Genomic DNA, 25,126 nt, shown 5'->3' on the forward strand with positions numbered 1-25,126 from the left:
GAATGGTGCCCGAGAGCGTGAGGGGGCGGGCGCCGCCAGGCCCGGCGGTGCCCAAGACCACCCGTCAGAAAGCGAAGGCGGGAGCGCCGGCATTAGGTTAAATATTCTGGCATACAGTACAGTTGAACGTGATGTGGTCCCGGAAGAGCGCGGCTGTGGACTCGGCGTAAGTATGGTGGTAGCCGACAACGAGGAAATGAACGTACGGAGAACGATGAGCGCGGCGAGGAAAGCGACGACGATGATGTAGACCAACGAGTACTTGACCACCTGGAAGACGGGTCATGAATAACCATGCAAACGCATAACTAATGGTCGACACTTACAATCCACCTCCGCTGGCGCTTCTGCTTGGTAGAGAAGAGCGGCGGCCGGATCTGCTTCGAAGGACGCAGCCAGACTGTATCGCCTGTAAGCAACGACCCACAACACAGACAAAGACCAAAGAGGACTTACACATCATCATGGAGTGCAGCTTGTCGACGAACGGAACGAGCATGGGCGGGGTCATGACGATCAACAACAGATGTCCGAGCAAGAAGTCCGACGTCCAGAGCGACATCTCCACGATCTTCACCACGAACTCACGCGCAGGTTGCGAGAACGCCGACGAGCCGAGCCCGCGCCCGTACCACTTGCCAGACCACCATGCCCTGTTCGTCTCGTCGTGCTTCAACTCACGCGACAGGAAGACCGAGATGAGGATCTTCTGGATCGCGCGCTGGATCGCAATGATCGCGATGATACCGAGGACGGCGTGCGAGGCGTCCCAGAGCTCGAGGAACCACTGTGACGATGGGTTAGTCTACCTGCGAGGACATGTGGGAAGCTAGTGGACTCACGAAGAACTCGAAGAACGCGACGAGACCGACGAGGCCGAGGAAATGCGCCAACGCGGCCATGAACGACGCGAAGCGGGCCCACGACTCGAGCATAGGCCCGAGGAAGAGCGACACGAAGAACAGCGTCAGGAGCACCGTCGCGTTCCACACTACCGGGCCCACGGCGATGACCGCAATGCGGATGAGCGCACTCGGGTTCTGCTGGCCGTTGCGGTCCGGGAAGGACTTGACGAACATGTACGCGACGACGAAGATGGTCGCACCGCAGAGCGGCAGCAGCACCTCGGAGAATAGCACGCTCCGCCACTTGGCACGGGGCACGTCGCCGGCAAGCTTCTCGGACGGGTGTCCGAGCTTCTTCTTCTTGTAACCGGTAATCATCGTCCGCGAGAGACGGCAGTAGCCGTACCAGGAGCTCGCCTTCGTGCGCGAGTTACCACGCGACATCCAGCGCAGGAACTCGCGGTAGTCGATGATGAAGTCGGGGAACGAGAACTGATGGGGGTTGAAGACGAATGGCGCGATGCAGAGAGAGAGGACGGAGACCCAGAAGTAGATGAGGAATGGCGTCCAAATAGACATGGTGGCGTAGAGCAGCAAGAGGAGGTTCCGCATCCCCATGTAGATGCTGGGTCCGGCGAAACGGGAGTAGAGGATGGTGAAGGATATACGCGTCGTCGCGAAGCCACGGCCCGTCGCGATGTACCGAGCACCACCGAACGTCAAGTTGCTCAGGATGGACTGCGAGTAGATCTGGGTCGAGAAGACTTCGAAGATGGGCGAAAGTGACAAGAAGTGCTTCCCAAGACGTATGAGCGCCTTGCCAGTACCGCGCTCGAGCAGCTCTGCAATTGTAATATCAGTAGCTGACTTTCACTAGATCATCGCAGGGACGCACCTTGCATGAACAGTGGCAGGAATGCAATGAAGAAGACCAGGAAAATGGAGATGATACAGTGCTTGATCCAGTCGAAGACCGGGATGAGGTTGTAGCAGCCAGGCTGCCCGCCGAGAACGTTGCCCTTCGAGTCGACCTTGCAAATAGCCAGCTGCTTGTTCAATGTGCCGAGGTAGAGCACTATAGAACGTGTCAGCCAAATTCGCCGCACCACCGCAACCGCAAGCCTGGGAGTACTCACGAGTGACCATGAACGTCTGAATCGAGTAAATGACCAGGATGTTGTTGATGTGGAAACCGGGGTGACCGTAGTAGAACGTGAGGAAGCGGTCGACGGGGAGCTGCGTGCCGAGGTAGTAGTACTCGCGACTGAGCATCTGCTCACCCATACCCGTCCCGAGCTTCGTCTGGAAGTTCAGAATCGTGCCGAACCCAAGATCACGACCCTTTCCGCACTGGTAGTACTCGGAGTGCTTGATGCGTCCACCACGGCTGATAGCCGTCATACCCGCGAAAATATCCTCGTTCAGGTGGAGACCCTTCTGCGCCTTCGACACACCGCCACGCGTCGCCATGAACGTCGCATTCAGGAAATCAGGGTGACCGTAGTGCAGCTTGCCGCCGATCCACGCGAGGACACGCGGCGTGAGCGTACCGAACGTCTGCTCCTTGCCTGCAGCGATGTCGCCCAGAATACCGATGTTCTCCGAGAAGATGTACTCGCGCGTGCCGACGATCGCGACCGGGAACTTCGAGAACTCCTTCTGGCCCCACTGTGCATACGGGCTCTGGCTCGAGACGCTGTACTGCTCGAACTCGCCCAAGATGTTCCGGATCTTGATACACTCCTCCAGGTAGTTGTCCTGGTTGGCGTCGATGAGCTGCAGGAACTCGCCGCGGTAGAACACGATCGCGTGATTCTGGTTGTCCGACTTGCCGTCACCGAGAATAGGGTTACCGGGGAGCTCGATGCGGAACTTCGGCTTGCGCTTTCCAGTCTGCTCGTCCATCTCCGAGTGGCCGTCGATGAGCACCGAGAAGAGACGCGGGTCGCCGCCCTTCGGGGCGGGCTCTTCGTCCAGGTACGCAATCTGCAAGTCGGGGTACGCACGGAGCAGGAACTCGGCGTTCTCGAGCTCCTCCTTGTTGAATTTGGCGTAGCGCTGCATGGACACCGTGAACTTGAACTTGCGGCGCGACATCCGCTCCAGCTCGCGCTCGAGGCGGTCGGTGTTGCCAGCGAACCGCTGCACGATCTGCGGGTTTTCGACGCGGTACAGGAGCTTGATCGCCTTGGAGTAGTTCATCATACCGGAGACCGTGCGGTACAGGGTCTGTGCACGGAGGGACGCCCAGATACGAGTGCGGAGGGTGTACTCCGGCGCGGCCGTCTTGAAACCAATGCAGTAGAACGGCAGATCGTCGGTGCGCTTGCTCCCGGACTTCTCGTTGGTGCTCTGAGTGCCATCGAACGTCGCCGTCTCCGACTCCTCAGCCAGGATCTTGGTGTCCTTCACGAAGTTGTCCCACTCGGTCGGGTGCAGCTGCTTCAGGTACTCGAGCAGCGTGACGCGGGTGTTCTGGTCCTCCTCCCTGATGATCTCGCGCAAGCTGAGCAGGATCTTCTCGGAGTAGTGGGGAACAAGGACGGTGAACGTAGGCATGGACTCCACGGGCAGCGGCTCCGGAAGCGCGGTCGTCAAGGACGAGGCGAAGAACGAAATACGGCGCTCCGCCTCTCCACCAGCCGGGAAGAAGTCGGACTCGTTGCCAGTGTTATTGGTGAAGAACGGAGGCGCGCGGAGAGTGCGGCGACCATCGGGGCCGTCGACCTGGTGGTAGAGAAGGCGCTGGACGTGGTGGATGGACAGCAGGTGCTCGCGGTACATAGAGATAATGATAGCGTTCCAGACTTGCGACACAAGAACCTTCGAGGCTGTCAGCGCCCCCATCTTACAAGATTAGGGTATGGTATAGACGCACCTTCGGCTTATACTTAACCTCCATCTCAGACGTAGCGAGAAGCTTGGCGTAGATCCGCTTCGGCATCCGAGTGTACACCTCCTTCCACGGCGTCCAGATAGAAAGCCCCAGATGGAACGACCGTGCAACACTGAATACGACGATCCAGATGATGTACCACAGGTACGTGTCCAGGAAGAACAGGATGAGGTCCATGACATACATGATCGCCAACGCGAACGGAACCTGGTTGGAACAGAGCGCACTGCCGAAGTACTTGTCGTTACATCCCTGAACCTTCGTCCGCGCCATGACAGCGATGGGACTGGAGAAGGACGACGTCAAGAAGAAGTATGACTCCACGAGCTTGCAGCCGAAGATCAACAGCCACAGGGAGATCGACGCGACACGGGCAGTCCTGCCGAGGTTGGGGTACGAGGCCGTAAAAGTCTGCGAGGCCATGTACTTCCGTGACTTTCCGCGGACACGATCGCCGAACATACGTCCAGAGGGGATGATACTGAACGCGACGGCGGCCACAATCGAGATGAAGAACTGGGTGATACCGATGATGAGCGGGATGTTGCCCTGGTTGGGGCGGTCGTCGACGAGAGCAATGTAGAACGTGGGGCCACCAGTGAGTGCGAGAACGATGAGCAGGAAGACGAGCCGAGTGGTGAGGTGACCGGCGTTATGCCAGCTGGTAGGAATGTACGAGAACTCCGCGATCGTAGCAGCAATCATGATGAGCGTGGCGACCGCTCCTCCGAGAGCGGTGGCGGACCATGTCATAGGCGCAGACGGGCTCTGCTTGTTCTTCGGCGCGTAAACCTTGGGAGAGTTGAACGCAGTGTAGAACCAGTAGAACGCAATGTGGATGATCCAGATACGGTTGAAGTTCACCAACAGATGCGCCCGCGAACGCTTCTCGAAGAACGTCTTGAAAAATACGCGACTCCAAGCGATGCGACCAAACTTGGTGAAGCGCTGTGCTGGAGGTACGTCGATGAGGCGCGTCTGTATATGACAGTTAGATCTCCAGGTGGCAAACAGCGCAGCAGAATACTCACGTTATCCTGGAGGACAATCTTGGCAAGACCTTCAGGATACCAGAACAGCTGGTTGATGTCGTCGTAGCCAATGATCTGATCGTGATCCTTCTCGCGACGGACGAACTTCCCGTCAACGACCTCGTACCCCTGATCCCGCATGAAGCGATACAGCGGCTTGATGACCGTCTCGAGGTAGAGGCCCTCGGGAACGGGGTCGATCCGGTTCTGGCACTCGGGACTCCGGTAGTAGTCATCCGCGCACTTGAAGATGAAGCAGAGACACTCGGGAGTGAAACGAACGTTGCCGGCCTCGCCCCAACAGAGCAAGTACAGCGCAACCTGCCGGAGGCGGTCGTACTGGCTCATGTTGTTCATCGCGTTCCTCCACCGGTTGAGGGCGCTATCCAACGACTTCGTGTTGCCAGTCTTGGGAGCGCCCTTGACGCTGCGCAGGCGCTGCAAGCCCGGGTTCTGGGACTGACCGACGGCATCATCCAGGTTAAGCTGCGCGGCAAAGTACCACTTGCGGTAGTTGGCGTGCTGGCCACCAATGTAGTCGGCGTGGACCGTTAGGAGCGCCTGGTTCGGCGTCATGCGGGATGCCCTCGAGTCGAGGATGGTCATCAGGAAGTCGAACTAGTGGATTAAAACTCAGCCATTAAGCGAGACACTATGGAGCGAGAGAGCGCACCATGTTGCGCATCGAGTCCTTTTGAAACCCGAACTTCTGAGCGAGGTCCAGGAAGATATCCTCGATCTCCTCGGTGGACATGGGTATCTGGCGGTCCGCAGACCACGCAGGGTATTGGTCGCTGGACCCAGGGATGTCGGAGAATGGGTTGTTCGGCGCAATGCTCGTGCCGGTGCTCATGTGCGACTCGACAGAGGCACTGTAGTGCCGGTTGTACTCCGGGAAGTTTGCCTCATCGCCGGCTGCAGTGGTGTATGTCAGTATAGGCACTTGCTCAGACGAAGAGGGCTCCGCAGATGACCGCCCGGACGAGACAGCGGAGGAGTGGGAATAGAGGGCGACGGACTCCGTCGACGACGTGTCGTGGACGGGTGTGTAGGTGGGATACATGTTGAAGGGCGCAGTGGGCTGCGCCCGTCGTTATATCGTATCAGCGCCTCAGCCTCCTCGGCGGTGTCTCACTCCATCCAGGGATGGTATTCGCCCCTTCCGAGTGGTGATGTAGATCGGAGCAGGCGAGCGTCCGAATGCACTGCTTGCGGTATTTGCAGACAGGAGGGGGGACTCACACTGGGGGGTGTAGGTGCCGTCATAGTAGCCCGACGACGTGGCGAGGGGGACGCTGCTTGCGTTGCGGCTGGTATACGATTCGGCGTCGGAGTCGTTGGAATACTGGCGGGCGTATTGGCCTTGGTTAGAAAATGGATTCATTGGTGGTGGCTGATTAAAGCCAGGACCAGGGCGCGCGGCCATTGGAGGCGAAAAAAGGGCTGCGTTTGCGGCGGCAGTCGGCGCAGGAGTGCACGAAGGGCGGCAGGTGGTCAAAGGAGTGAAACGACCGACAACAGCTGGTGTTGGGTCTGGGCTGGAGGGAAGAGAGGATAAAGAGGAGGAGATGGGGTCGGTGTCTGGCTGTGACGGGGGCCTTGTTTGTACACCCAACAACCGGTTGCGTGGGAAGCCCGTTGCCGCCCTCCCGCCTCCGCCTCTTCCAGGGTCCCCCCGCTCTGCCGACCTCCATCAGTCTTTCCTCGCTCCGTCCTCGCCGCCCGGCACAGGCTCCTCCTTGTGCGCTCGACCGCGCGGACGGTTATGTTGGGCGACTTCGCACACGGACTGCCATATTTTTGCGCGACCGGCATGTCCTCAAATCCGCAAAGTCTCCGCGAGAAGCGCGCAGCAGAAGCATCCCGCGAAACAGATGCGGCAACCAATCTGCGCACATGTCCACTGTGCGCCAAGACCTCATTGTAAGTACGTATATGTCGTAGTGTATCTCCGGTGCGTCCGTGTGCAGCCCTCTCCTCCTCTCACACCTTCCTCGCCGCTCTAAGCAACGGCCGACCTGCCCGTGGACGGGCAGACGTCAGCGAGCAGATGACCATCATCCGTCATACGTCCATCCCGCTTCCAAGTGACCGCAGCGATGTGGTATTGGTCCGGACATCCTGCAGCGCCCGGAGAACGAGCGGCTCGCTGACCAAAACAGTGCTTGTGCTGAAATCAAGATCGTCGTGTTCTAAAGCGTCACAGAGCCGCGCCGCATGCGACACATGGCGTCTCAGACATACCCGCCCGCAACCCGCCCCGCGCGGTCTTGTGGACGCGAAGTACGGATCCATATTCCTTGACCCAGCCGTGCGAAGTAGGATAGCAATAATCGATACACGCAGGCCTACGCCCTGCACTTGGATTATACAAGTTGATGTGGATTAGGGTATCAAGACGTTAGTAATGCAAGTATGCGGGTGCTCTATATGCTGGGTGAGAATGATGCAGGTACTATGCACGCGAACAAGTTCAGCGAACATCGACGGCGGCACATTGTCCAAGAAGCTCACCAGTAAGCTGCGCCATGATGGGCAGCGGACGAATGCACAAGGCCCGGCCACCTCAGGCCTCTTGCACTATGGTAACGAGGACGGTGACGCTAGCGCTATGGTTAGCCAAAAGGGTCTGGAGCCTCGACAGCGTGTCTCGACTCACTCGTCCACTTTCTATGAACGCGGACAGTCAGGAACGGTTTACACACATGTGAAAAGGTCGAGACTCACTCCTCCACGGAAATACATGCCCTCTCGCGCAGCGGCACGCTCGAACGGACTTACGCGCTTCCGATTGTGCATGCACATGCGAGCGTATTCCACGATACGTTCCGCCATGGCCTGGGCCTCCGTATCTTCCACTGCCTCGACGGACTCTTGCTCGCCAGTCGTTGTGAGTGTGCGCTTTGTCATCTGGGACTGCCGCGCGACCATAGAGCATATGGTAACCATCTCTGCAGGGAACACGTTGTCCGACAGCCCGTCGGTCTGGAGGGATATATTAGAACCAAGATAGCCTAGAGGACCACGTGTGACGTACATATGCAATGACGATATCGCCGTGGCGCAGCTTCATCTCGCATAAGTCGGCGTCGCTGGGATGATCGACACAAGCTCGAGAGAAGCGCTTTTCTGATGTAGGCAACTTCGACAGTTGTCTAATGGATGATTCATGAGCAGAAGCAACAGGCGCGAAGAAGTTGTGGACAAACTTTGGGCAGTTGAAGAAATGTGTCTGGGATCGTTGTGTGTAGATGACCGCGGAAGCGCGTATAACCAAGAATCCGCTATCGCCCAAGCTATCGGAAAGTGAGAGTCAGTACATTTCGCAGCCAACAGAGCGGTTTAGACATACTTCGCTGCGCGCAATACCCCATTTGACGCGTTGAGCGTAAGTACGCATGCGGTACTCGAACCTGTGGACGCCCCCATACATGAAGACATATCCTCGGTCGTTCGGTTAGAAGAATGCTCACCAGCAAGGACATTACGTTCTCGTAGCACGCCGCCGTAGGCAGACTCAAGGCACTCTAATGGTGTAAGTTCCCAGCCTTCGACCTGCTCACGCTCTTCGTACTCCTGTGTCGGGTCGACCTCTGGCTCGCCGGGCCATGCCACCTTGGAGTAGCGATGTGCGTGATACATGAGTGCTTGGGAGAATAATGACGGGTCCACTCCAGACTCTGTCCATCCCCCCACGCCGTCCGCGACACCAAGTGATACGCCCTGTAACAGTAGTTGAAGACGCGTGAGACGAGGCGCGAACGCGCCCATGTAGGTGAACTCACTGATTTCTCGCGCATCTGTACACCCGTATTTAGTATTCTTAAATGTCTAGCGTGAACATAAATACTCACATCTTGAACATAAAAGAAATCCTCCCCAATATGCGTTCCGGCAGGCGCGTTTGGCCGCGAGAGTATTGTGTCTCTCCACTTGCCTATCGGACTGTCTGCCGGGAACGGACTGGTCTTCACGCGGGGTCCGCGCGGGTCATGAGGCTTCCCAGCCCAGCTTGCACCGACATGAAAGCGGTACGGGCGCGGTAGCGATGAGTAGTTGCGGACGTTGCGGACGGCGCCGGGACATGTTGGCGGTGACGCGCGGGTAGCACTTTTGACAAAGGGGAGCGCAGAGGAGACGTTCATCGACAAAGCAATTCTCAGATTTATATGCGGTGAATGCGGTACGATAGACGCAGCAGCAGAACGGTGCGCGCGAGATGTAGAGGTGGCTGAAGCAAATGCAGAGGATGGTGGAGTTGGCGTGAGTGTCAGACGCGCGATCCGAGGACAAGCACCGCTAACTTGTGGATAAGAGGCGATGCTTCGCACGCCGGACCGATTCTACCTAAGCTGCATGTGGCACGCTTACTTAGTGTACTATAGGCTACAGCTCGAATTCTGAAAATGCTCGCAATATTGCATGATTTGAGGTACATGTAACATTCAAGCTTCAAGTCATTGATACTGCCTTTCCGTTATGATCGTTGTGTTTCTTACAATTCATCAAACTACTTATGTAGGCCAAAGCTGCCACATACAACATTTTCTTCGAGTCGTACAGATAAATTTATAAGAGCTAGCATAATTGCACACATACAGGTGCCTGTCGTCGAATTCCGAAGTGTAATAAAACTGTTAACATGCGTTGCGGCGCGGAGACATACAATACGGAGCACGCGCGGCTATTACCTGCGCGTGGGCGGTAGCTCCGCTTCTGGTTAGAACTGTTGCTGGACACATCCTCTGGCAGTGAGCGTTCTGTCGCCACGGAAATTGCAGAGAGTGAAAACATGGAGGACCAGGGTTCAGATGCTGAAACGACAGCGGCGAGTCCAACGAAACGAAACCGGCGTGCAGTAATAGCGCTCAACGTTCGGCATTTGCCGGTGGTGGGCTCCTCGCACGTGCACGCTGCAACCTAATGCTAGCTGATAATCCGATTCTTGGTAGAATCGGAATTTTTGGAGGCGCCCAAGATCGTGCTACGATGACGCCGATCACATGCGGCACGCGTCAAAGTCGCGCGCGGGTTCTCACCCGACGCGCCGTCCTTGTCCAGTTCGCCGCTCCAGCTGCAGACCATGCCTTGCGCTTCGAACAAGTCGAACATGGTTCGACTTACCATTTCTGTCGTATTTCAACACCGACCGTCTCAGGCTAATCCATGCGACTCGTAAGTACGACCAGTACATGATCTTAGACTTCAGCACCGGCACCACCGCTCTGCAGAACCTACACCTAGACACTTACCGACCGAATTGTCAACATGCCCCGAGGTACGCATACCGCATATAACTCCAGTATTACGACCACTGACATCACTCATCTTCACAACCGCATAGGAGCGAAAGCCCGGACATCTTGCTATGAAAGGCCGAGCTGTTTTCCCCGCGTCCTCTACGGTTCCCTTGACGGAGATAACACCAATGCGCTGCGGTCCTCGATGGGTCTCGAGCACGACGACGCTACTTTCAAGAAGTACACGGTAAGTTTCCAGATTGCTGACTGAAGACACACCGCATTATCAGTCCCCGAAACCGCTATTCCATGCTTACTGATACTGATCTTCAGACCATCATGAGCAAATGTGCTCACGAGTGCTTCTTTGACTCAAAGGTCTTGTCGTTTGGAAGGCAGCCTCCAAAGCGTATAGAGCTCTACATGGAGAAGGTTAGTAGGGCCGTGCACCTCTATCGACCAGCGAGCTAGTAGTCCTCACACGTAACCACCCCACACAGGTCAACAAAGCTCTGCCGATCCTCAAGAAGTACGACCAATCTTGGCCCGCTTCTGCGTATGTCAGAATCTGGATCAAGGGGAAGATCATTGCACAAAGGGTATGCTTCGCACGAACTCGCGGTCTTCGGCATACCGATTGATTTCTAGCCACAGCAGTATCCGCGTCGTCCCCGCACATCGTCCAAGGTACCACTCACCCGAGGTGCGAAGAAGGCGAAGGATAACGCAATCAGCAAGCATAAGGTACGTCGCAGAGCAGTGCAGACGTGTAGATGACAGAAACACTTACCGTGAGGGCATCCTTCTAACCAGCACGCAGCGAGGACATCTGCCCAGGTGATAGAGGTAAGGGACAGTTCACCTGCACAATCCACATCGCCCGTCGCGGGTAGAAACCCCGAGCGCGCCTTCGCCACTGCAGCCACACCACGCGCGTCCGCTCGGAACACCGCTCTCAGCCGCACCATGTCAATCGGAGGCGCCTCCACTGCCCGCTCTATCACAGCGGTCTCCACCAACAGCAACGGCCGTCAAGCCACGCACACCGGCCGCAAGACGCCTTACACCCGCACCACACCCACAGCTGCTGCCGCAGCCGCGGCCGACGGAGGCGCATCCGCCGGTGGTAGCGTCGCGCCTGTGCGGGCCTTCCTCCGCTCGCTCACACAACCGCTTGACTCGCTCCTCCCGGCGTTCCGTACGATCGGTATTCGGGACGCTGAGTCGCTGCGCAGCGTTGTCCGTATGGAAGGCTGGTACCAGTGGCTGTATATGGTGCTCATGATGGATACGCGCTGGGAAGTCACCGAGCTGCAGTGGAAGCACCTTGCCGACGGCTTGAAGCGTCTCGCAGCGGAGGAAAGGCCGTAAATATATTCCCTGGAAAGGCTGGATACGGGTTAGGATAAGCTGTCATTACGACGTTGTACGATCGTTTTGATAGGTGGGTCGTTCATTCGGTGCGCGAAGTGACTGACGTAGGCCGGCTGGGTCATATCAAATTTCTTTGTATACGTGCGTGAGTCCCATGTATGCTGTACGTTGCACTTGTTGTATGTTGTACTTGTTGTGTGTTGTACTTATATTTCGATAGCTGCACGGTATATGTCATCCTATGTCATCCCACACGAATACTGCTCTGGACGGCAGCAACTTTTCAAAATTTCAATGAGTAGGTGACGTCATGATTCGTGAAGCATTGCTGCAAAAGATATCCGTATTACACTGCCAATCCACAAACAAACTCTACAACGAGGCATGCGCACTCAGAGGGCGGACCGAGGTTGCACTACTCCGGGATGCGACGTGGTTTATATTGAAACAGTGATCACAGGATATGTTGTATAGAGGTAACAGATGGCGGGGCGGGGGGATACAGGGTCGTGAGCGCGTGAATTTACAGATCGTCGTCCTCTTCTGGGAGGGGGACGGCCTCGGCCTATGTGCGAGATGGTTAGCAAAACCGCGCATCATCACGGTTGGATCGGTACGCACCTGCGCCAACTCCCTCTGGTACTGCTCCATCAGCGCGGCGTCGACCTGGACCTCGGCGGGGGCAAGAGCGGGCGCGGCAACGAACTCGAGCGAGGGGTTGCTGCGGTAGTGGATGGGTCAGCGAACGCTACGTCGTAACATCTGCGCAAAAACGCACCCAACGAGCTTCCTGGCGAGCCACAGGAAGGGCTTCTCGAAGTTGTAGTTCGACTTCGCCGAGATCTCGAAGTACTGGATGTTCTTCTTGCGGTGGAAGGTAACCTGGCCGGTCTTGACTTTCCGCTCCTGCAATCACGACAGTCGTAATCAATATCGCGCATCGTTACAACGTATATAAAGAAAACGGTGCGTACCTTGACGTCGACCTTGTTACCGCAGAGGACGATGGGGATGTTTTCACAGACACGCTCGAGGTCGCGGTGCCAGTTGGGGACGTTCTTGTAGGTGATGCGGGAGGTGACGTCGAACATGATGATACCGCACTGGCCCTGGATGTAGTAGCCGTCGCGGAGACCACCGAACTTCTCCTGACCCGCGGTATCCCAGACGTTGAAGCAGATCGTGCCGAAGTTGGTCGAGAAGGAGAGAGGGTGTACTTCGACACCAAGGGTGGCTGCAAAACGCGGTGGCGCAGTTAGCATCCCCGCGCAGAAAATCGCGCTCTACGACGCGATTGCTGCACGCACCAATGTACTTCTTCTCGAATTCACCAGTCAAGTGACGCTGTGCAAAGAAAGTTGATCAGCACGCGATCGCGGGCATGGAAGGGCGCGCGAATGATGCATACCTTGACAAAGGTGGTCTTGCCGGTACCGCCATCGCCAACTGTGAGCCAGACGGTTGTATCACGTCGATTGATTGTTTTGAGGGGTTCGCGAGGGGAAAGACGCGAAATTGCACAAGTGGCACGGACATCGATCAAGATAGAGAGCGGGAGCACACAGTTTTCGTTAGGATACTGCATCGGTCTGTGCTGAATCGTGAGTACGCACCAAGGACGAGCTTGAAAGTGGGGATCGTGGACTGGTCAGCCATCTCGAATATCTAGGATATGAGAAGATGGTGGTGGGTGGAGGAAAAAGAAGAGATGCTGCTCGTCTGGTGAGTGAGGCGCGAACGAGAAAGACTTGCAAGATTGTATTAGGTAAGCCCCGGTTAGATAATCACGATCATCTTCCGTCCTTGGATCTGTATATGGGATCTCACCTAGTTCGACAAACGCTCATTCGCCTTTGTATCGCAAACATTCATTGTGAGACTAAGAGCTAGGAAACCGAAAGGCTCGCTAATCTTGGAAAAATATTCTAGGTATCTTGTGTGCTTACACGGAATTTCGGCGCATTTTCCAAGCGGACACAGGTATCCGCGGACCCCATGGAACGAAGCGGTAGAGCTGGTAGAGATTACCTCACCGGTGAGTATGATGTCGAGAAAGGTAAACGAAGATGACCAGGGACGATTAATGCTTCATGATCGTCATGAGGACCATATTGTCGCCGAGTAGTGGTCCCCGGCCTTCTGAAGCAAGTGCCCAATGATTAGACGGGCATGGAAATATTTCAAAGTTCACGAAGTGTGCCTTTGCACCGTTACGCATGTCTGCGCGGATTCATGAACATACAGGCCGGTGCTATGACTGCCCACTGGACCCTTACGACGCCGAAGATAAGGTGTAAGCAGATATAGCCTCGAGGCAGAGAAACCACGGTGCGCAGATGACGACGCTGGTCATGAGGCCACCATTCGATTGCCGTACGGACGAAAGGAGCTCATCGGCGGCCGCCAATGACACTTACGGCGCATGTGTCGAAGTGGACGTGACGATCTCGGTGCGGACGCAGTTCATCTACATGCACAGTTATCGGACGAGAATCCAAGCGGAAGTCTAGAACCCCTTCTGCGAGACGTACGGTAGGTTCAAACTTATGATCGTGGCGACAGTGAGGCCTTACGATGGTGCCGAACTTCGGCCGTCGTGGTCAGTAATTCTTGCGCAGAAAAGCCAGCTGAGACGTAGTTTCAAAGAACAAGGAAAGGGACTTGCAAACCTAACATCGCCTTCGAGAGTAACCGGTGAGCGTCCCTATGAATACGGGATCGGTAGGCTATGTAGGTTCAGTGGATCCGGACGTGCCACATACCCGCTGTCAATATGCCACACCACAGCTCGCGGACGTAGCACTTGGCGGAAAGTCCGGTCACCGCGCATCTCTCTGTACGTGAGCGTTGCGGAGGGTATGAGTCAACTCCGAGAGTGCTTCATGTGCGCAGCAAGCGTTCAGTAAGTCATGGGAAGAAGAACGATGGATTCGTGCAATGCTGCGATGGCGCTTGTAAGCGGCATTGAGCCGATGGAGACGGACGCATTCCCACCGTGCGCATCGACCTGGCGCTCGTATGGCAATCGGACATAGCACAAGCGCGGCAACCCATCGCGAACCTGTACGTAGGCGACGGCAAGAGGTGCTTGTTGTAGGTCCAAGTGTGCAGACAAACATGCCGGGAAGGAGTGAATATAGGTGGCAGGACGGCAGGAGGAGTCTAGACGAGTCAACGGGATATCCGAGATGTTTACCCAGGCTTAGAGTCCGTTAGACGCGAGCGATCGAGAAGGGACCGGCATCTCGGCTGTAGAACGGATGCGCGCCACGGCAGGGATCATTGGATGGGCTCGGAGGACGATTTGTCACGCCTCCGCATTCTCTAAATATCTCACCTGCTCATATGTCCCCCCTCAGCCTTTCCTGGTTTCTTCGCCCCGGCTCCCCGTCCTCCAGCTGCTACCGCTTTCTGCGACGTCCCAGCTCACCAAGAACGCGTCCGTACGATCTGCCTAGACCTCGTTCTCCGTAGCTGCTCTCATGGCCTCCGCCGCTATGGACTCCAAAGAGCTTGACCGTGATGCCACTCCTGCTCCGAGCACTGCTGATCCCGAGAAAGGGAGGAAGCCCGGCCAGCACTGGAAATACAACGAGGAACATGTCCTCCCGAAAAACAACATCCCCGTCGTATTCTGTGGGCTGATGTGCTGCACATTCCTCGCTGCATTGGATCAGGTATGTCCCTTGATCCCTGCCTCCTCCCCTAGTACGTATTAACCAACGTTGTCAAGACCATTGTTGCGACTGCTCTCCCTACGATCGTCGAGAAGCTTGGAGGGGGGAGCGATTACTCGTGGGTCGGCAGGTGCGTTCTCAGTAATGCCGTGTAAATCGGCTCGGTTTCTTACTCTGCGCAGCGCATATCTCCTTGCAACCTCCGCCTTGTCTCCTATATACGGTAAAATATCCGACATTACTGGTGAGTTCCAGATCCCTTTTCGTACAGCACTGAGATTGACGCCTTGCGACAGGCCGCAAACCCGTCCTCTATGTATCCATCCTAATTTTCCTGGTAAGTGCAAATGCTCCGGTGCAGAAGAGATAGCGGCTTACCGGGGTGTTCAGATCGGCTCCGCGTTGTGCGGTGCCGCGCAGAACATGACATGGCTAGTTGTGTGCCGAGCGGTTCAGGGTATTGGCGGTGGAGGCATCATTCAAATGGTGCAGATTACCATTTCAGATATAGTATCGTTGCAAGAGTAAGTTCACACGCCGGTGCATGTATACAGAGTACTCACCATACTTTTCCTCCAGTCGTGGCAAGTACGGCGGTTACATTGGTGCAACATGGGGCATAGCTAGGTTGGTTATTTTTTATTCCTTCTACCTATAGTTCTAACGGTATGCCATCAGTGTTATTGGGCCTCTCCTGGGTGGTGTAGGTGTTGCATTCGCGCATATACTGTTTCAAAACTCACTTTCTTGGCACAGGTTTTCACCGACCATGTTTCATGGCGCTGGCACGTTTTCTGTTTGGGATCGACGCGTAAAGGCCTTACTGACTCTCCTTTTATAGGTGTTTCTTCATCAATCTGTAAGCTATATCTACTTGACGACACGGCACGCAAGTGCTTACCGATCTCTGTCAGGCCCACCGGCGCCGTAGGATTTGCGCTCCTGTTCTTCTTCCTGCACCTCAACCCCCACCAAGGGAAGACCTTCAGGGAACATGTACAACAATTCGACTTCATCGGTCTATTCCTGATCATCGGTGGTGTTGTATTGTTGTTGCTTGGTTTCAACTTCGGCGAGACAAATTGCAAGTGCCAATCTATTCGTGCAACAATCAGGGTCTTAACCGTCTCTTCATTAGGGGCGACCCCTCAGTGCATTGCGACTCTCGCCATCGGAGTTTGCCTGCTTTTTGTCGCTTTCGTGTACGAGTTGTTCACGAAACGGTCTCCTGTCCTCCCTCCTCGGCTGTTCAAGGTCCGTTGCGTTCATTCACCCACTCAGGTTAATCTCGACTCACACTGTCGTAGACGCGCACGACAGCTATTCTCCTGATCTCGTCGCTGTTGCATGCCTTCTCATTCTTCTCTGCTGCATTCTATCTGCCAGTATATTTCCAAGTCCTCGGTGCTTCTGCAACGAATGCCGGTGTCCGGTGAGTACTCAATGCGGCCCGTCCTGTGTTTTTGGGACAGCGTGTTAACGTGGGATCGTGTAGCATGTTGCCCTTCTCGCTGGGTGGTGCGGCATTCTCGGTCATTTCGGGCCAGCTTACGTCCCGGACAGGACGTTGGAGACCCATAGTATGGTTTTCGTGGGCGATTATGACCCTCGGGTGGGGTCTCATGACAATGCTTGACGATAAGTCGAACGAGTGAGCACCAACTTATGCCGGGCGTCGGTGAATCGTACTAATTAATTACTCAGCGCGGAGAAGGCACTTTACCCCCTCGTTGCGGCGGTTGGTATCGGCAATCTCTTCCAGGTGCGTCTTGCCAACTATTTTCGTTTTGGAGATGCCGAATCCCAAGCTGACTGTATTCGCTCAGACCCCCTTGATTGGCCTGCAAGCTGCGATGCCGCTCAAGGACATGGCGACCACGACGGCCGCATTCATCCTCATCCGTACCTTGGGCGGCACGATTGGTATTTCTGTCGGCCAGGCCATCATCTCCAGCGTACGTCTCCTGTGGTCCTAATTACCGGTGAATCGCGCATGATTGCTCAGCGTCGTTTGTATAGGAACTGCGCAAGCGGGTCGCTAAGATCCCGAACCTCACCATCGACACCTCGCCCTCTGCCCTCACGCAGATCGTGCGCCAGATTCCGTTGATCTCGGTGAGCTTTCCCCCCGATGCTTTGGCTATGTCATCGCACACTAACGCTGGTACGCAGGATCCCGTACAACGCGCAGCGCTTGCACACGCATATACCCGCTCGATCGGCACGATTTGGCTCGTCAGCACCCCCATGGCGGGTGTTGGGTTCTTGATGGGTATGTATTCCTAGTCTCTCACCGTCATTAGCACGCAACTCACCTCCGCGAACAGTGCTCTTCTTGCGCGGCTACTCACTGAAGCGCATCGTCCGCCAGGCCGGCGACCCGGCCGCGGAGACAGCAGAGTCGGAAGCTCAGGCGAAGCTTGCCACGGCCGCACCGGTCGCCGGCGTCGAGAGCGGCGACGCGCTCGCAAAGGACGACGCGGCAACAGTCCGGAACGACCCCTCGATCAACGAGGACGAGAAGACGAGGGAGTCCCCGCGAGTCGATGTATGATTTCCCCATCGCAGACATGAGGGGGACGAAGACGCGGCTCCACGAGGAGGCCGCAGGGGAGAGCCTCGGGGCTCGCGATGATAGAGATACACAGTCCTGCGGCGCGGCCCGCCGACAGGTCTTCTTTTTACGATGTTGTCATTATTTGTTTTGATGTTTTCACGCACGCATATGTTACGCACCCACTCAATCTCAATTTCGAAATGCGCGTGGGGGGAAGGTGGTTCAGAGGTTCGGTGCCGTTGCTCAGATCTATCATATTGTATGATCACAGTGCATTTCTTTGTCTTGGTTAGGATCGGGTTCTAATGTAGATGATACGTTGAACCTTTGCAACACCTACTCGACGAACACGCATCGAATCAATGTTGAATCAATGTATACCGGGTACACGCCATTTCAAGAAGCGATAGCACGGGCCAGAGCGAGCTACGGGCAGTGCGGGAAGAACTCCAACATAGGGTTTCGAAGCGTAACGCGCATTCTGCCGCATCTGCCAACATCCGAGATGCGAGCGCATCTGCCCTTGAACGTGCGCACTCCAGATCTCGCAGCCCGGTGCTTTGCATCGGCAGAACGCCCACTTTGACAGACCCCAGCGCGCATCTCGGCACGGGTACACGCGCACTGCGCTTCGCACTCGTGGCCCGGGGCGATGAACCGGGCGACTGGCCTTCTCGCGCTCGACAGACGGACGGGCTGCCGAGCTGCCCCGGTTGGAGGAGGATAGCCAAAATTGTGCTTGGGCGCGCGTTTGCAGGTGCGTTTTTCTTTCAGCTATCCCCGCGCTGTGGGCGGGGAGCGCGGGGAGTGCTTGACAGGAAAGATGGTGGGGGTGGGCGCCTTGGGGCACACACTTTATCAAGTGTTTGCCGCCGTGCTGTGACATCGGGGACGCTCAGCGCTGCGTTCCCTGCGATTGGGACAGTCGCTGTAGTCGTCGATCGGGCGGGCTCACTCGAGACGCTCTAGTGGGTGGATATCTGGGCACGACTGTTTGGCACGATGAGCGCTGGGCTGTCGCGGAGCGGGCGTTCTTTGTGCGCATCATACCGTGCGTGTGCTCTATGCGGGTTGCAGGTCCATTGGGAAGATCCGGACGACGAGGGGTGGGAGAGGCGGTCTGAGAAGCGCTTGTGGGCGCTGCAGATCTGCACGACCGCAATTCTGAACCTGATAAAGGCTCGTCGAGCGCGCGGCGTATTTATCAGTGATGAAACATACGGCACGCACAGACAGTTTTTGTGCGCTATAATGCTGGCCGAGCGGATTGCGAACGCGGACGGACAATCATGCTGCGAATGGCGGGATCACCGGTGGCAACCCGGCGTCCTGGCGGGCGGCGGTCTGACCAGATGGGAGGTAAGTACGTATAGTGGATATCCGGGGCGGCGGAACGGTCGCATCGCGGCGTAGCGCTACTGCAGAAAAAAGCTTGCGGGTGCCTGCTGGCAGAACTCAGCTGTGACAGAGAGCGCCGTTTGCGCGGTAGGTTCGCGGACTTGACCGAAGGCGCGAAGCTGCTGCGAAGCGGGCGTCGGAGGGCGCAAAACGGGCTGCAGCTCCCTTGGAACACGCCTGGGGCGGCAGGGCGCAATTTTGGCACTGACAGCCCTCGGATGCCCGGGTGCCCCTCGCCTTTCTCGGGCTCGGAGCACGGAGAGCAGGTAGGGCGATGCGGCAGCGAGAAGTCCCGTCTAGCGCAGGTCGGGGCGGATATCTGGCAGATGCTGCTCGTGCGCTACCTCGTGTGGCGAGGCGTGGCCGCAGTGCGCTGGCTGCCTGCCTTGAATGGGGCCCGGGGGACCTTCTAGAAGTCGGGGAGGGGGTAGCAGCGCGTGCTGGGACAAAGAGGACTAGACGGGGCGACGGTGATGGACTGTATACAGACGGGGAGTGACCGTCACTGGCAGGGCGCAGAAAGGCGTGTGTGATGCCGCTTGCAGCTGGCTGTATATAGCGCGCGCGATGGCCGAGAATCAGGGGGCGAGGCGGTACGAGAGCGACTCGTCGGTGGGGGACGTGCGGGGACGCTCTGGGCGTGCTGGTCGGTGGCTGTCGTGGTGGCGGCGGGGGCCTCGAGGGCGGCTCGAAGGGTCGGGGATGTGTGGGACGGCGAGCTCGTCGAAGGCCAGGGTGAGGGAGAGAGAGGGAGCTAGGGGCTGATTGGCGCGTCTAGCGAGCTCGGTCGGAAGACGCATTCGAAGTCGGAGTGAGATATTTCGACCTCCCACACAGTCTCCACTCCCAGGTCCTCTCTCTTCTTCCCTCCCATCTCCCTCTGCTACCCTTCCGCCGTCCGCTCATCCTCCCCCATCCCACGATGCCTGCTGAACACCCCATTCCCGCGATACACGACTCGTCCCAGGCGGACCCCTCCCAGTCACAGGTCAAGCTTTGTCTCGCCTGTTGCTGTCCTCTTGCCGCCGATACCGCCAGCGCCGCACCCTTCCTCCTCCACGACGACTCGGACACTCCAGTAGAAACAACTCTAGTATGCGCTTCCTGTCGCTCTCGTCTGCCGCCACAGGCCCCTGTCCGCGATGGGCTGTTTGCCGAAGGCGCAAGGGAGCTCTTGCGACGCGCCGCATCATTGCAGCCTGCAAGCAACGAGGCCGCCTCGCCTGCACCCCATGAGTCCGTTCAATCTCACCTCTCGAGTCTTCTCGTCGTCGAACCTTGTCCGCCGCCGGAGCTCATAATGGAAACCCCCATCGCCCTGGCGCCGCGCGCTATTGCCTCCCCGACGTATGACGCCCAGAGCAACCACTCCTCCCCGGCCCACGCATCCCGATATGACAAGTACCCGACATCCCCCGCGCCCCCTCCGGCGTCGGCTCGTCCGACGCTGACCCCCATCGACACCAGCCACGCAAGCTCGTCCCAAGCGCCGGTCGTTCAACGTGCTGACAAGTCATCTGCGCCCCATGCCTCTAGCAGCAGGCAGCGTACCCACGTCACCTCCTCTTCAGCCCCCGACCCGCTCTTGGATATCACGCGCCTTCGTGTTCGCTCGCAGGGACATCACTGCCTCTATCCTGGCGCCACTTTCCAGGGTACCCAGAAGAGCGGCAGGAATAGCTACGACGTCAACGTGACCATAGTGGTGCGTCCCGAGGACCGACCTTGCTCACCGGAAGTACTAAACAGTGAATCGCGTTTCAGGACGTCGATTTCGCATCATCCCATCTGTGCGGGTACCTCCGCATCCGCGGACTCACAGACGACTGGCCAGAGCTTACAACGTACTTTGACGCCGAGATCATTGGCAGTCGGTATGGTTTCCTGACGCGCAACTGGGGCGCGACTGAGTCGGAGGACATGGTTCACTGGGGGCGGTTCCCGGCGTTCCGACATGTCAAGAACGAGCTTAACAAGCCGCATTTGACGATGAAAGACGCTCTCAACCGCGGGGCTGTGTTCATGCGCTGGAAGGAGAAGTTCCTCGTCCCTGACCACCGTGTGCAGGACATCAACGGTGCCAGTTTTGCAGGTGAGTGACATCATGTCCATCTACTCCCTCCCTTGTGGGCACGCCTATCCGTGACTTGAAATTCGGAGCGATGATCAAGACGGGAATCTGACATGCTCTTGTTCCGGTTCACAGGTTTCTACTACGTATGCGTGGACTTCAACCCGCAACAGACGGGATCTGTGCATCTGCCGCCCCCGGCGGATGACGCAGTAGACTTCGTGTCGTCCCCCACGACGACGCAGGCAGCACCGGCGACGAAGCCTGAGGCGGCCCCACGATCGCGGCGCATATCCATTAACCGCGGTTCCCGTCGTGCGGGCAGGTCTGCTTCACGCGGGTGTCCCTCTAATGTGGCGACGATGAGCGGGTTCTACTTCCACCAGAACTCCGAGCCGTGAGTTAAATTGATTCCCATGACCGTGCCAGCTAATGACGTTTGTCTCGTCTATAGTTACCAGCAGCTGTCCTTGGTCCACGTCCCGGAGCACACCAGCTCATGCTTTGAATTCCGATGAGCTCATGACCCGTTCGCCGGATGTCCTCGAAATTTGGCTTTGCCAAACGCTATGAGGGGCGAATGACGGCGTTCGACAGATCGTACCGTCGTTCACCTCGGTAGCTACCTTACTCTAGTATACTCGTTCTGCGACACGACCATTCCCGGGCCCTGCTACCATGGGCCACCCCAATGTCTCCCCGTCCCCACTCGAATATCTCTGGACATGCTCTCAGTTCATCATCATATTCCCCGATGCCGCGCTAACGACACGTCCATCATACCACTTGCATTTCCATGACTTCTCGTGTACTATCTTTACTCGTGGCTTAGGTAGTGGTCACATACCTGTTGTACGACCCCGCAATCGCATCTCTCTTCGCAACTCGCAAAATGAACCGTGGATGCGTGCCCGACGAGCAGGACGAAAGGCCTTAGCCGACCTGGGCTCGGAGGATATAAGAGGCAGGTGGATCGGCGGGTGCCGAAAGGGCTCGGTAGAGTTCCTGGTCGCTTTCGCCCTTCGTCGTCTCACCGGGCCTCGGGTCGACCTCCTCATCCTCCTCATCTCCCTCCCCGCCGCCGCCCCTCCTTTCCTTCTTTTCTCCCTACCCCAGACGCCGACAAGCCGGCATGTCGTCCCACAACTCCTCGTCCAACAACATCGTCGGTGGCCACTACCGCGTCGGGAAGAAGATTGGCGAGGGCTCGTTCGGGGTTATCTTCGAGGGTGCGTGTCTGCCCCATCCCGCAGACCAACTGCGTGCGCAAGAAGGGCCCACTCTGACCGTGCTACGTGTGCACCCGTGCAGGCTCGAACCTGCTCAACTCGCAGACCGTCGCTATCAAATTCGTACGCCTCCGCAGCCGCACCTGCGTGCCCCCATTGTCCGCTGCTCATGCCCCCGTGTCACGCAGGAACCGCGCAAGGCAGAAGCACCCCAGTTGCGCGATGAGTGCCGCTCGTACCGCATCCTCGCAGGCTGTCGTCAGTACCCGCCCGCCCCGTCCTATGTCCGTCCCGCCCGACTGACTCTCTCCGTGCCTCTCCGCTCCGCTGGCCCGTGTGCGACGTGCAGCCGGGATACCCCAGATATACCACTTCGGGCAGGAGGGCCTGCACAACATCCTCGTCATCGACCTCCTCGGCGCGAGTCTCGAGGACCTGTTCGACATGTGTGGCCGGAAGTTCTCGGTCAAGACGGTGTGCATGGCTGCGCGGCAGATGGTGCGTGTTCCACCACATCCTGCGCTCATCCGGGCCGCGGGGGTGTGCATGCAGGGGCCGGGAATGCGAGTTGACGTGGGGTGCGCGTTGGCATTGGCAGATCACCCGTGTGCAGACGATCCACGAGAAGAACCTCATCTACCGCGACATCAAGCCGGACAACTTCCTCATCGGTCGGCCAGGCACGAAGAACGCGAACAGTATGCGTTGTGTGGTCCCTGTGCGCGGTGCAAAATACTAATAACTGGGCGTTTCTTTCCGCGCGCGTTTGTTGCAGTGGTTCACATCGTCGACTTCGGCATGGCGAAGCAGTACCGGGATCCGAAGACGAAGCAGCACATTCCGTACCGGGAGCGGAAGAGCTTGAGTGGGACGGCGCGGTACATGAGCATCAACACTCATCTGGGACGGGGTATGTCCGCGGCTTGTCGGTTGCTGTCCGGTTGTGTCAAGTCCTTACGTCACGGTCGCAGAGCAATCGCGGCGAGACGATCTGGAGGCTCTCGGCCATGTCTTCATGTACTTTTTGCGCGGCAGTCTACCATGGCAAGGTCTCAAGGCGGCGACAAACAAGCAAAAGTACGAGAAGATCGGGGAGAAGAAGCAGACAACACCAATCAGGGAGTTGTGCGAGGGCTTCCCCGGTTCGTGTCCCTGTTTGCAATATACGCCGCCTGGCGCTGACCTCTCGGCAGAGGAGTTCAACATCTATCTCAACTATGTCCGCAAGCTCGGTTTCGAGGAGACACCTGATTATGATTTCCTCCGGGAGCTGTTCGCGAAGGTTTTGAAGAACAACGGCGACGTCGAAGATGGCGTTTACGACTGGAATCTTCTCAATGGTGAGATTCACGCTGCGGTCCCACGGACGCTCCGTTAATATGAATCCCCCCGATTTTGTCTAGGTGGTAGAGGCTGGGAAGCGTCAATGGTGCGTATAGTCTCCGCGCCTTCTCTTCTTCCGTTCAATATAAACTCGGCGCGCCGTGCTAACATTTTACTTGGCTCGGCAGGGTGGCCAGAACCAGATCCTAGCGCAAATACAGAATGCTCCCGCCGCGCCTGCGCAGCAGCAGCGCCGCGAGGTCGACCGAACCGGTCGCGACGATCGTCGGCGTGCGTCACAGGCAGGTGGTGCTGGGCCCGTCGTACCCCCTTCGCCCGCGCTCGTGCGCACCGGCTCCAAGACGCGGCACCCAGCGAACCTCGGTGCAGGACAGTCGGCCGCGGCCCAGGTGGACGTCCCGGTGGCGCAGCGGCGGATCAGCCAGCAGGTCAGCGCGTCACATCCATACGCCAACGCTGGCTACGATTCGTACGGCCGCGACGAGTACTCAGCCAGCCAGCAGCCATACGGGCGCGCGTCGCCGATGGTGTCGAGCGTGAACGCCGCGCCACCTGCACTCAGCAACGTGCGCGCGATGGGCGGCGAGGTCGGCGCGGCGAACGGCGGCGACTACCAGGGACAGCAGGAGGAGCAGCCGAAGAGCACGCTATGGAAAATCCTCACGTGTCGCTGTGGATGAGCCGCGCCGCCCCTTGCGCGGGCGCACGCCCGTCCGTCCTGTCCTTACCGTTTGGTCTCGTACGTTTTGTCGGCTGTTTCCCCTCTCTTTTCTCGCTGGATACTTTGGTCGCGGAGTCTCTCGGTCTCCTCATGGGTTTCTTGCTCGCTCATTCTCATTCACCACATGCTGTCTTCCGTACAATCCCACTGATACCTGCTCGCCAATGATGCAAACACTTCTCCGAGTACCCCCTCCATTCTACTACACGCGCATGCGCGTGCGCTGCGGCTCCCCCTTGTGCCATCTACTCCACCCCACCCACCCACTCGCCCTTACGATCTCTACAGATACACATCCCCCAGCGTAATAAGCTAATACAGTTCAAGGCTGTCTTGACGATGGTATTAGACGAGCGGCGCGTAGTAGTACAGCCAGTCAAATTCAAACTACACACAATATCCGGATGCCACACTCTTGGAGACGCGAATATCTAAGATTATACAAAGCGAGATGGGCAGAAAATGTACAGAAAATGCAAAACACGACACCACAACAAGGCTTATGCCGAGCCCGAAGGGACCCCGCGACTGTTGCCGCGCGAGGATCGCTCCCCTTCCGGCCGCAAACCCAACTCTTGCCCGGGCGACGGATAGCTCGAGGCATTAGGCGGCGGAGGGTCGCGGGCGTCTGTGTGTAGCATGAGTACTTCATTCCGCGGTCTGAGCGCGATGGATATCGCACCATTCAGGTCCGTGAACGAGCTGTTCTGGATGGACGACAGCGAGCGGGCGTGGTCGGGCGG

At 57.3% G+C, this 25,126-nt stretch overlaps 7 protein-coding genes across 7 annotated transcripts; 4 read left to right on the plus strand and 3 right to left on the minus strand.

Moving 5' to 3' along the window:
* Window positions 1-97: 97 nt before the first annotated feature.
* TRAVEDRAFT_118985 (1,3-beta-glucan synthase) lies at window positions 98-5,526 on the minus strand (the record flags this gene model as incomplete). Its single annotated transcript, XM_008038539.1, has 10 exons — window positions 98-153; window positions 207-270; window positions 327-400; window positions 457-787; window positions 843-1,687; window positions 1,741-1,920; window positions 1,982-3,668; window positions 3,724-4,719; window positions 4,773-5,390; window positions 5,446-5,526. The coding sequence occupies 10 exons, from the start codon at window positions 5,524-5,526 to the stop codon at window positions 98-100; spliced, it is 4,932 nt and encodes a 1,643-aa protein (XP_008036730.1).
* Window positions 5,527-7,157: 1,631 nt separating this feature from the next.
* On the minus strand, window positions 7,158-9,010 carry TRAVEDRAFT_70785 (protein serine/threonine phosphatase 2C). The gene is made up of 10 exons (XM_008038540.1): window positions 8,627-9,010; window positions 8,558-8,572; window positions 8,246-8,495; window positions 8,125-8,185; window positions 7,982-8,068; window positions 7,810-7,927; window positions 7,500-7,757; window positions 7,432-7,442; window positions 7,287-7,375; window positions 7,158-7,227 (listed from the first exon to the last, which is right to left on the minus strand). The coding sequence occupies exons 1-9, from the start codon at window positions 8,915-8,917 to the stop codon at window positions 7,339-7,341; spliced, it is 1,128 nt and encodes a 375-aa protein (XP_008036731.1). The 5' UTR covers window positions 8,918-9,010; the 3' UTR covers window positions 7,158-7,227; window positions 7,287-7,338.
* Window positions 9,011-10,040: 1,030 nt separating this feature from the next.
* On the plus strand, window positions 10,041-11,633 carry TRAVEDRAFT_70786 (uncharacterized protein; the record flags this gene model as incomplete). Its single annotated transcript, XM_008038541.1, has 6 exons — window positions 10,041-10,050; window positions 10,117-10,259; window positions 10,346-10,444; window positions 10,513-10,611; window positions 10,667-10,756; window positions 10,826-11,633. 6 exons carry the CDS (start codon window positions 10,041-10,043, stop codon window positions 11,381-11,383), a joined length of 999 nt encoding a protein of 332 aa, XP_008036732.1. The 3' UTR covers window positions 11,384-11,633.
* A 55-nt stretch (window positions 11,634-11,688) lies between these two features.
* On the minus strand, window positions 11,689-13,090 carry TRAVEDRAFT_27977 (GTP-binding nuclear protein RAN). Its single transcript, XM_008037908.1, has 7 exons — window positions 13,000-13,090; window positions 12,795-12,832; window positions 12,694-12,730; window positions 12,361-12,620; window positions 12,165-12,292; window positions 12,008-12,107; window positions 11,689-11,951 (listed from the first exon to the last, which is right to left on the minus strand). Exons 1-7 carry the CDS (start codon window positions 13,040-13,042, stop codon window positions 11,910-11,912), a joined length of 648 nt encoding a protein of 215 aa, XP_008036099.1. The 5' UTR covers window positions 13,043-13,090; the 3' UTR covers window positions 11,689-11,909.
* A 1,679-nt stretch (window positions 13,091-14,769) lies between these two features.
* TRAVEDRAFT_63936 (MFS amino acid permease) lies at window positions 14,770-17,801 on the plus strand. Its single transcript, XM_008038542.1, has 17 exons — window positions 14,770-15,063; window positions 15,120-15,193; window positions 15,246-15,307; window positions 15,360-15,400; window positions 15,454-15,587; window positions 15,643-15,690; window positions 15,742-15,766; window positions 15,820-15,848; window positions 15,905-15,922; window positions 15,978-16,317; window positions 16,371-16,495; window positions 16,559-16,714; window positions 16,768-16,825; window positions 16,890-17,018; window positions 17,083-17,178; window positions 17,236-17,335; window positions 17,391-17,801. Exons 1-17 carry the CDS (start codon window positions 14,869-14,871, stop codon window positions 17,615-17,617), a joined length of 1,857 nt encoding a protein of 618 aa, XP_008036733.1. The 5' UTR covers window positions 14,770-14,868; the 3' UTR covers window positions 17,618-17,801.
* Window positions 17,802-19,618: 1,817 nt separating this feature from the next.
* On the plus strand, window positions 19,619-21,977 carry TRAVEDRAFT_165128 (uncharacterized protein). Its single transcript, XM_008038543.1, has 4 exons — window positions 19,619-20,723; window positions 20,783-21,110; window positions 21,225-21,486; window positions 21,544-21,977. Exons 1-4 carry the CDS (start codon window positions 19,941-19,943, stop codon window positions 21,605-21,607), a joined length of 1,437 nt encoding a protein of 478 aa, XP_008036734.1. The 5' UTR covers window positions 19,619-19,940; the 3' UTR covers window positions 21,608-21,977.
* Window positions 21,978-22,221: 244 nt separating this feature from the next.
* TRAVEDRAFT_36069 (CK1/CK1/CK1-G protein kinase) lies at window positions 22,222-24,342 on the plus strand (the record flags this gene model as incomplete). Its single annotated transcript, XM_008038004.1, has 10 exons — window positions 22,222-22,318; window positions 22,401-22,441; window positions 22,507-22,576; window positions 22,668-22,816; window positions 22,917-23,016; window positions 23,094-23,228; window positions 23,290-23,460; window positions 23,512-23,658; window positions 23,722-23,747; window positions 23,830-24,342. 10 exons carry the CDS (start codon window positions 22,222-22,224, stop codon window positions 24,340-24,342), a joined length of 1,449 nt encoding a protein of 482 aa, XP_008036195.1.
* Between the last annotated feature and the right edge of the window lie 784 nt (window positions 24,343-25,126).

Source organism: Trametes versicolor (assembly GCF_000271585.1).
Source record: "Trametes versicolor FP-101664 SS1 unplaced genomic scaffold TRAVEscaffold_4, whole genome shotgun sequence".
NCBI lineage: Eukaryota > Fungi > Basidiomycota > Agaricomycetes > Polyporales > Polyporaceae > Trametes > Trametes versicolor.

Bases quoted from the DNA above. Each gene is read 5' to 3' on its own strand.
- TRAVEDRAFT_165128 (XM_008038543.1), top strand. From the start codon at position 19,941: ATGCCTGCTGAACACCCCATTCCCGCGATACACGACTCGTCCCAGGCG. The intron at 21,111-21,224 runs GTGAGTGACATC...TCCGGTTCACAG, and splicing joins CAACGGTGCCAGTTTTGCAG to GTTTCTACTACGTATGCGTG. The intron at 21,487-21,543 runs GTGAGTTAAATT...TCTCGTCTATAG, and splicing joins TTCCACCAGAACTCCGAGCC to TTACCAGCAGCTGTCCTTGG.
- TRAVEDRAFT_70785 (XM_008038540.1), bottom strand. From the start codon at position 8,917: ATGAACGTCTCCTCTGCGCTCCCCTTTGTCAAAAGTGCTACCCGCGCG. The intron at 7,928-7,981 runs GTTTGTCCACAA...ATCATCCATTAG, and splicing joins CATTTCTTCAACTGCCCAAA to ACAACTGTCGAAGTTGCCTA. The intron at 7,758-7,809 runs GTACGTCACACG...ATATCCCTCCAG, and splicing joins GCGATATCGTCATTGCATAT to ACCGACGGGCTGTCGGACAA.
- TRAVEDRAFT_27977 (XM_008037908.1), bottom strand. From the start codon at position 13,042: ATGGCTGACCAGTCCACGATCCCCACTTTCAAGCTCGTCCTTG. The intron at 12,621-12,693 runs GTGCGTGCAGCA...CGCGTTTTGCAG, and splicing joins ATTCGAGAAGAAGTACATTG to CCACCCTTGGTGTCGAAGTA. The intron at 11,952-12,007 runs GTGCGTACCGAT...TCTCGCACATAG, and splicing joins ACCAGAGGGAGTTGGCGCAG to GCCGAGGCCGTCCCCCTCCC.
- TRAVEDRAFT_63936 (XM_008038542.1), top strand. From the start codon at position 14,869: ATGGCCTCCGCCGCTATGGACTCCAAAGAGCTTGACCGTGATGCCACT. The intron at 16,318-16,370 runs GTCCGTTGCGTT...ACACTGTCGTAG, and splicing joins TCCCTCCTCGGCTGTTCAAG to ACGCGCACGACAGCTATTCT. The intron at 16,715-16,767 runs GTGAGCACCAAC...TTAATTACTCAG, and splicing joins CTTGACGATAAGTCGAACGA to CGCGGAGAAGGCACTTTACC.